This window comes from Primulina huaijiensis, chromosome 8, assembly GCF_012295235.1.
Source record: "Primulina huaijiensis isolate GDHJ02 chromosome 8, ASM1229523v2, whole genome shotgun sequence".
NCBI classification, from domain to species: Eukaryota; Viridiplantae; Streptophyta; class Magnoliopsida; order Lamiales; family Gesneriaceae; genus Primulina; species Primulina huaijiensis.
Window position 1 is genome coordinate 21,618,507 of NC_133313.1, and position 8,532 is coordinate 21,627,038.

General features: G+C 35.9%; 2 protein-coding genes across 2 annotated transcripts; one reads left to right on the forward strand and one right to left on the reverse strand.

Moving 5' to 3' along the window:
- Nucleotides 1-286: 286 nt before the first annotated feature.
- Nucleotides 287-4,377, forward strand: LOC140983486 (uncharacterized). The gene is made up of 7 exons (XM_073450560.1): nt 287-714; nt 1,002-1,144; nt 1,252-1,523; nt 1,981-2,135; nt 2,266-2,528; nt 3,441-3,503; nt 3,935-4,377. Exons 1-7 carry the CDS (start codon nt 447-449, stop codon nt 4,178-4,180), a joined length of 1,410 nt encoding a protein of 469 aa, XP_073306661.1. The 5' UTR covers nt 287-446; the 3' UTR covers nt 4,181-4,377.
- Nucleotides 4,378-5,638: 1,261 nt separating this feature from the next.
- LOC140983491 (bZIP transcription factor 44-like) lies at nt 5,639-6,862 on the reverse strand. Its single transcript, XM_073450565.1, has 2 exons — nt 6,689-6,862; nt 5,639-6,611 (listed from the first exon to the last, which is right to left on the reverse strand). The coding sequence occupies exon 2, from the start codon at nt 6,351-6,353 to the stop codon at nt 5,841-5,843; it is 513 nt and encodes a 170-aa protein (XP_073306666.1). The 5' UTR covers nt 6,354-6,611; nt 6,689-6,862; the 3' UTR covers nt 5,639-5,840.
- Nucleotides 6,863-8,532: the final 1,670 nt, after the last annotated feature.

Genomic DNA, 8,532 nt, shown 5'->3' on the forward strand with positions numbered 1-8,532 from the left:
AAAAAAGAAAAGCTTTGGTCTGATTTTTTATTTAGAATGAGTATTTTGTGAGACGGTCTCATGAATCTTTATCTGTGAGACGGGTCAACCCTACCGATATTCACAATAAAAAGTAATATTTGTAGCATAAAAAGTAATACTTTTTCATGAATAAACCAAAATAAGATATATGTCTCACAAAACACGACGTCAGACCGTCTCACACAAATTTTTTTTACCTCTTATTTATTGGTACCGGATAACTCAATCATAGGAAAATCAATTTTCATTCAAGAATTTATTAATCTGAGACTGAATTAATTATATTTATCTGTTTACTTGTGAGAGTGAAGGGGTGAGGGGTGAGTGATGAGAATCCAGCCAGTTTCCCTAGCCCTCGAATTCTCAAATTAGTCCGCCCAAAAAATGCTGTAATTCCAGTTGTCTACCGAATCGGACAGCATATAATGCCGAAGCATTCGACGACGGGGATGATTTCGGTCCAGAAGAGATGGCCGTTGATGATATTGCTCTGCGTCGCCCTCTCTACCGCCATTGCCTTCTTCATCGGATCCTCGTTCAATTCTTGTAATTCTTCGGAGTACGGAAATTTTAGCCCTCGAATCGATACAGTCGAACCGGAGATCGGCGGCGGCGTGAAGAAAGGAGAAAACCCACTCAGTTTCATGAATTCGAAGCTTGTTCTTTTGGTTTCCCACGAACTCTCGCTCTCCGGTTAGAACTGATCGATTTAATACTTGTTTCGACATTTTTTTTTGAAGCGCTATTATTTAAATTCTAAAGAAGTGGCATTTTTCCCCTTTGAAAAAGACCAGATTTTTTCCGCTTTAATGAAAATATGGTGATCGTTATTCTGTTTCTAAAGTTCTTTGCTCAATAGTTTACTTCAAGAGTTTTTTTTAATCTTGAATTTGAGACTGAAATTAGGTTTTATTCATTTCAAAATCTTATGAATAAGAGAATGCAGGGTAGACATTTTAATTAGCAATAATGTTTCACAGGTGGGCCTTTACTGCTGATGGAACTTGCGTTTTTGTTAAGAGCTGTTGGCACGAGAATTGTCTGGATCACCAATCAGAAGCCTACGGAACCCGATGAAGTGATCCACAGTTTGGAGCAAAGAATGGCAGACCGAGGAGTGAAGGTATGTTGAGGTTCATGTAGTGGGATATGGCTAAGGCAGTTTTGGTTTGAATCTGGTTTTACTCTAATGCGTCAGAATCATCTGAATTAAGTTTCTCGTTCATGAAGGTTTTGCCTGCAAAGGGGCAGGAAGCTGTTGACACAGCTCTCAAAGCTGATTTAGTCATTTTAAATACAGCCGTGGCTGGGAAATGGCTGGATGCTGTGCTCAAGGATAATGTGCCTCGTGTGCTCCCAAAGGTTTTGTGGTGGATTCATGAAATGCGAGGGCATTACTTTAACCTGGAGTATGTTAAGCACCTCCCTTTTGTTGCAGGTGCCATGATTGATTCACATACCACTGCTGACTATTGGAAGAACCGGACACATGAGAGATTGGAGTATGCTACTTTACATACGTGATATAATGTTTATGAATCTATTTATTTGTGTATGAGATTCCTGAATAATTGTGGATACTTTTACGAAAAATAGTGTATTTAAGGAATGAGACATGTATCTTCTGGGCTCAAGGAGTAGTGACATCAAGTAATTGTTCTAAGGCTTGTGGAACCTAGTATAGAGTATGGCCGTTGAATATCTCTGAATTTAGGTGATGTTCTCATGATCTCATCTTATCTGAGAAATTCAAAAGAGAGGGAACCTGGGGTCAAGCCTGCAGCAGAAAAGATGAAAATAAAAATAAATATAAGCAAGTATGAGAAAACCCGCTTCTTTTAATCCAGCAAACAGCAATCATGTTCTACTTTCAAGAATTGGACTGTGATTGTATAGCTTTCTCTTTGTTTGGTTCATTGTGTAAAGTTAGTATGTTGTTTTCCACTTCCAATGTCTCAGGATTAAGATGCCTGCGACCTATGTTGTGCACCTTGGGAATAGCAAAGACTTGATGGATGTAGCTGAAGACAGTGTGGCGAAAAAGGTCCTTCGAGAGCATATTAGAGAATCTCTTGGAGTCCGAAAAGATGATCTTCTGTTTGCCATTATCAACAGTATGCTTTACTAACAAAGAAGTTGTGAATCTATGCATTGTTCTTTCCATAAACCAGTTACTTATATGGGAGTCGTTATCTTGGTTACATGGATGAGTAGTCCTGAGCTATGGATGTTCTATTGCTTCAGGTGTTTCCCGTGGAAAAGGGCAGGATCTATTTCTTAAATCTTTCTATGAGGCTTTACAACTTATCCAAGAGAAGAAGTTGCATGTACCTCCAGTGTATGCAGTTATAGTGGGAAGTGACATTAGTTCTCAGACAAAATTTGAAACAGAACTGCGCAACTTCGTGGCTGACAAAAAGATTCAGCACAGTGTGCGATTCGTAAACAAAACCCTGAACGTTGCTCCTTATCTGGCTTCTATTGACGTGCTTGTCCAAAACTCTCAGGTACCTGTCGATGTCTAGTTTTGTTTTTCTCACACTCGAAATCTAACTTTTTTCCCCCATCTAATGTCATTTATATCCTTTTTTGCGTAAAATCTGGTGCTTTAGTATCATGCTGGACTATAAGATACCAGACAAGAATATCCGTCAAATTTCTCTGTGTGCTCCTTTTCTCTGCATGCCTTTTTTTCCTAAGGTATCTTACTTTGAGAGAATGATTTTCTTTTGAAAGTGAAACCAAATGAAAATCCTGATGGAGTATATTTCTAAAACTTCATTTGACTTGTCTATGTTGTGATTTCTTTTGCAAAAATATTGCTGTGTAGGTTTAAGAAAAAGGGAATTCAACTCAGATAATGATGAAGCTCGAGCTCATTTCTTATTTCCTCTTTAAACTTAAAGTTTATAAATCGAAGTGGACATACTTAGTTCTACGGTATCAGACCAGTTTGGTAGGTGGGTGATGCTTAAGTTTAGTAATGGAGATCCTATTGTCAGATAATGGATGCCTTCCATTTCTGGCTTCATGCTATTACTTTTAGTTTTATTTTGTAATTTAGACCTGACATGATTACATCCTTCCGGTTCTTGGTCCAACAAGCCAATGGGTGGGTCAAATTCAGCTATAAACAGTGAGAAAAAGAATAAATTACAAACTGACAGGTTCAAAGTGACATGTCTAGGAATCTCCTGAGCTTCAGGAGATGAAAATCTTCTAATTCCATCATTATTTTTAAGGCATATGGCAATTAGGATTGGATGAACAGTTCTTTTGATATTATCCAATGTAAACTAGCTTTTTTACTTTGGCTTCAAAATGTTGATGTGGCTGCGTTAATGTTATAGCTGGCATTTATGTGAATCTAGTTCTTGTTCATCATGCAGACTAGAGAATAACGTTTTGGTAACATGTAGGCACGCGGAGAATGTTTTGGGAGGATAACCATTGAAGCCATGGCTTTTCAGCTCCCTGTATTGGTAAACTTTCTTGTCTTGTCATCTGTCTTGTATATCCATTTAATTGAAATTCATTAAACTTTTATGCTTCGGAAGATGATATCTCCATCTAGGTACAATCTAGTCTTGACTCTAGAATAGCCTGTCTGGGACCTGAAATCCTCATGGAGCTCTGCTCACGACAATTGTCCTTGAATTTTAAGATTGCAATGACTAAGTTATGTGCTCTTGTAAAATTGGAATTTCAACCTTGTGATCGGGTTTAAATTTTGTGAGGCCTTAATAATTGATGGATCAATGTTTACTTTGTCAACTAGGCTTGCTTGGTATATAATTTGGATGAATTTTTCATTTAGAAACCTGTTGCAACCGTCTGTCTTGACTTACCTAGTGTCCATCTCAACTTTCAATATCCAGCGAGCACCTCTAAGTATGAATTTCATATACATTAGGGCACCGCAGCTGGCGGCACGATGGAAATTGTTGTGAACGGCACCACTGGTTGGTTACACCAAACTGGAAAAGACGGCCTCGCCCCACTTGCAGCAAATATCGTGCAACTAGCCACGCATGTGGAGACAAGGACGACAATGGGGAAGAAGGGTCTCGCAAGGGTGAAAGAAATGTTTCTTGAACAGCACATGTCTTACAGAATATCCTTGGTTCTGAAGGAAGTTTTGCGGAAGGCAAATAGTTAGGAGGTACAATTCAGGTATCGTGAAGAACTTTAGCATGCAAATGTGTGAAAAAAAATAACACGTACAAAAATGTTTAATTTTTCCCAAAATTTCAACCTCGTAAACTCTACGCTACAAGCTGCTTCCACATCAAGTTTATTGAGCTGTAAATGCTTGCCCATTTAGTTTATGTTAACGTAATTTTGTCAGGGGATTCATATTTCGAGTCAATCGTACACCACTCAATAATGAAAGCTGCTAAAGCATGCTTTAGTAACAAAGGTCACACACTGTAGTGTACTTATTCATGTAGAAGAAAATGGACACATGATGGAATCTCATTTCCATGCAGAAAAGTGAACCACTGCTTGTTCAAGGACATTAAATAACAAAATTATTGATCCCTTTACTAAAAGAAAAGCTTAACCTTGATGGCTTCCACCTGCATTCTTTTGTCATCCCATAGCTTTGACATGCAATCTATAAAAGAAAAGTTTTACCTTGATGGCTTCCACCTGCGTTCTTTTGTCATCCCATATGCAACCTAATTCCAAATATAGGAAGCATACGTTCAATTATATCCAGTCAGTCGCCCTTTCGCGATTCGTGTGCAATTGTTGAGTTCAGTGTTCATGAAGAAAAAAATTCGAATTCTACCATGTCATAACTCCAAAAATAATGGTGCTACACAAGTTTTGGCTATCTCAAAACTTTATAAAATAAATGTAATTATCTTATCACCACAACAAAGTATATTCTTCTCGTCTGGTACTGCCCATGGAATAAGTCGAGTGAAAGAGACCAACCCACCGAAATGCAGCATAAAGTAAAGAAATGAAAAAATGTACAAGCCTACAAAAATTGTGTGTGTTGCTTGAATATTTGCTTTTAGCATTATGAATAAAAAATGGACACCTCGGGAATATAATGTTAAAATAAATCCCCACTATCCATAAAATAAGAATAACACTAACGTGACGTATACAAATTTATAATTATTTGAGATTACTAAAAGGTGACTTTATAATCCAAAAAAAGTAACTTTATTTGGATTCGTTCGCTGTTACTTATCTAACATAATTTTAATTTCAAAAAAATTAACATAATTGGAATAAAATAAAATTTACGATAACAAAGTACACAAATGTATTAGTTAATTAATTAAACAATGTGGTAGACGCCTAACATTAAGTTTGGTTCTCTGATTGAATTAATTAATAGCACATTTATTTATGCCATTATTATACGCCAACAGTAACTTTATGTAAATAAATAAATAAAGTGGAACCAAGTAGCCAACAAGTACACAAGTGGAGAAACCTAAAAATTATACTAAACAACTCTTAATTAATTTCGAGGGGCATGCCTGATGAACCAAGATTACACATACATCCACAACCACACAATTTATTATTATTATTATTATTATTATTATTATTATTATTTAACATCTAATATTCAATTCAGGACTCCTAAACGTTTCAAAAAGCCAGTCTCCAAACCTTTTTTTGACAGGCTTTCTTGGTCGTTCAATGAATTTTTCCTAACAAAAGTACAAAACAACAAAATTAAATGACAAGTACCAATAATAATCACGTTCTCAAATTCATCAGATGTATACACGGCATTGACGAAAATGTAGTAGAAAATAAAAGATACATTAATTATTATTTTTCCCTTCTCAATAATCAAAGATCTCAGCGGAAGCCATTATGGGGTGTTGGTTTATGAGTGCCATTGAGTTCCAAGAATTGCCCAAGAAATTGTCAGCCAAGTCCAGGTTCTGAAACTCTTCAGCCTCAAACATGCAGCTCCATGTGGCGGCAGGGACGGCTGCTGCGCCGGCGGTGTAGGAATTTATGTGACCAAGAATTTCATTCAATGAATGAAGCCTTTGGCTGAGCTCCAACATTTGTGCCCTCAAGATCGAGTTTTCGGACTCAACATTCAAGTAGTGTTGTGTGGTGATATTTATATTGTTCAGAATCTCGTTATTTTCTTTCTTAATCTGAGACACCTGAGCCAGCAGATCATCCAAATGCTTCTGTTTTCTCATCCTAGACCGCCTGGCTGATTCTCGGTTCGATTCCATTCTCTTCCTCTTCTTCTGATCAACAACCTGCACGAGATCTCCCTCTGAACCCGACGTTTGGATCGGGGGTGAAACGGAGGAATTCCCACTTGAAGAAGCCATTTTTATTTGTTTTCCGCAAAAGGGCCTTTGATTTCTTGGATTTTATCGTTTCGCGAATGATAAGACTTAGTGATTTCTTTATTTATTACCGAGATTCGACAATTATTTCATGAGAAAACGTAGAACCAGTAAAGGAATACAACAGAGAAAGATTGAACAAGATGAGTCCTGCGTCTGAGTGAGGAATTGATCATACAACCGGACCTGAGGATCTCACTGAGTACTTGAAACATGAATCTTAAACATCAAGAACAATACCTGCAGCATCAAGATTTAATCTTCAGAAAACAGGACAATAAATTTCTTCCTGGGCAGAGTAACAGCCAGAAAAATACCACAAAATGATACACAACAGAATCAGCAGAAACTCCCCAAGAAATTAAAACTCGGACTTAAAAGAACACAAAACGAAAAGGGCAATAAGCGTAGAAACAGAATATCTGCTACTCTGCTTGGAGGAGAGGAGAGGAGAGAAGAGGAAGAGGATTCAATGTTAGGGGAATGGGTTGTTAAATAGAAGGAAATCGTAGGGAAGAACACATTAAAAAAATAAAAATAAATAAACAATTAAAAAATTATGTGTATACATAAAAGAGTAGGTATTCTCTGATACGGTCTCACGAATCTTATATGTGAGACGAGTCGATTCTACCGATATTCACAATAAAAAGTAATACTCTTAACATAAAAAGTAATATATTTTCATGGATGACCCAAATAAGAGATTCGTCTCACAAAATACGACTCGTGAGATCGTATCACACAAGTTTTTCTCTAAATGAAAAGGGTACAGATAAAAAGTGGAACCAAAACCAAATGGTTGATTGTAATTTATCATGATTTTGGTTTTCGTTTTTAAATCAGATAAATTAAAATTAATTATTCCATAATTATAATATAAAATATTATTAGTATTTAAAATTTATTAAAATAAACGAAAATCGTGTGTGTGTGTGTGTGTGTGTGTGTGTGAAACTACATTAAAAAAAAAAAAAAAGAAAGGAGTAAATGGTGGGGAAAAGTGAAACGGGGGATTGGATTTTTGTGTGAGCAGTCGGAGTGATAAGACATGTGAGGTGTATAAGGGATTTGTACATCCAGCTGTAGTAGCCAAGGCATCAATCGAATATTGGAAATTCTGTCTATCAATAATACAAATATAATTTTAATAAATTTATAAAAAAAAATATCTGAATCATATACATCATAATTTGCGTGTGAAATTAACAAAAACTTGGTCAACATTGTATGTGTAATATTTCAATATTTCTCGTCTTAAACAAGGTTGATACGATGGCTGATACAGCATGAATTAGAACCACTCGAAGGGTTGGGTCGATCAAATATATTTCCGACCAAGTGTCGATAACTTATAGCTCATACTACGGCGAGTGGTCCAAGTTTCTATTATAATTGAGAGGCAAAAGCCAAAATGTAGACGAAATCAATCTGGAAAAGTATTTTTTCCCACGTTGATCGCAATCGCAAAAGCTGATCACTCAGTTATTTATTTCACGTGTTTGATTTTACGTTGAGGTAGGGGACCCCTTTTGCCCTCCTTTAATGTGTACGGCCTTCACCATAATTACGATGACAAAAAATCAAATAATTTAGCATTAATATAGTTTTTAATGTGATAACAGAAACAATTGGGGATATATGTTCCTTAAAAAGGTATCCGAAACTATATTAATTTGGTCCTTGTAAATAAAAAAATTTTGATTTCGGTTTGATCTCAGTCTGGTTCAATTCGATTTTAATATAATTTAATTCAATTTCAATTTTTGGATTTAGTTACACTCTCAATCTGGTCAATTCAGAACCGATCCAATATGATATTATACATGATTGGTTTGGTTTCATCATGATCAAATAATCCGTACTGTAACATGCCTTATTAAGAGTCACTCTATATTAAATTTTATTAAAGTGGTTATTAAGTCTTTGATTTTAATTTAATTAAGCACGTTAGAGCTAATAGCAATAATATTAATTTATTCATATATAGATGATGATGATAATAATAATAACAATAATAGAGAGCTGCTGAAATTTGACCATTTAAATCTTAAGTCGCAGTTACCGAAATAGCCACCCTTCAATATTTATTCGTGCTACTTCGTGGTTTACGTGCTAGTTTTTCAAGAACAACACGTTATATATACATATACATACATAT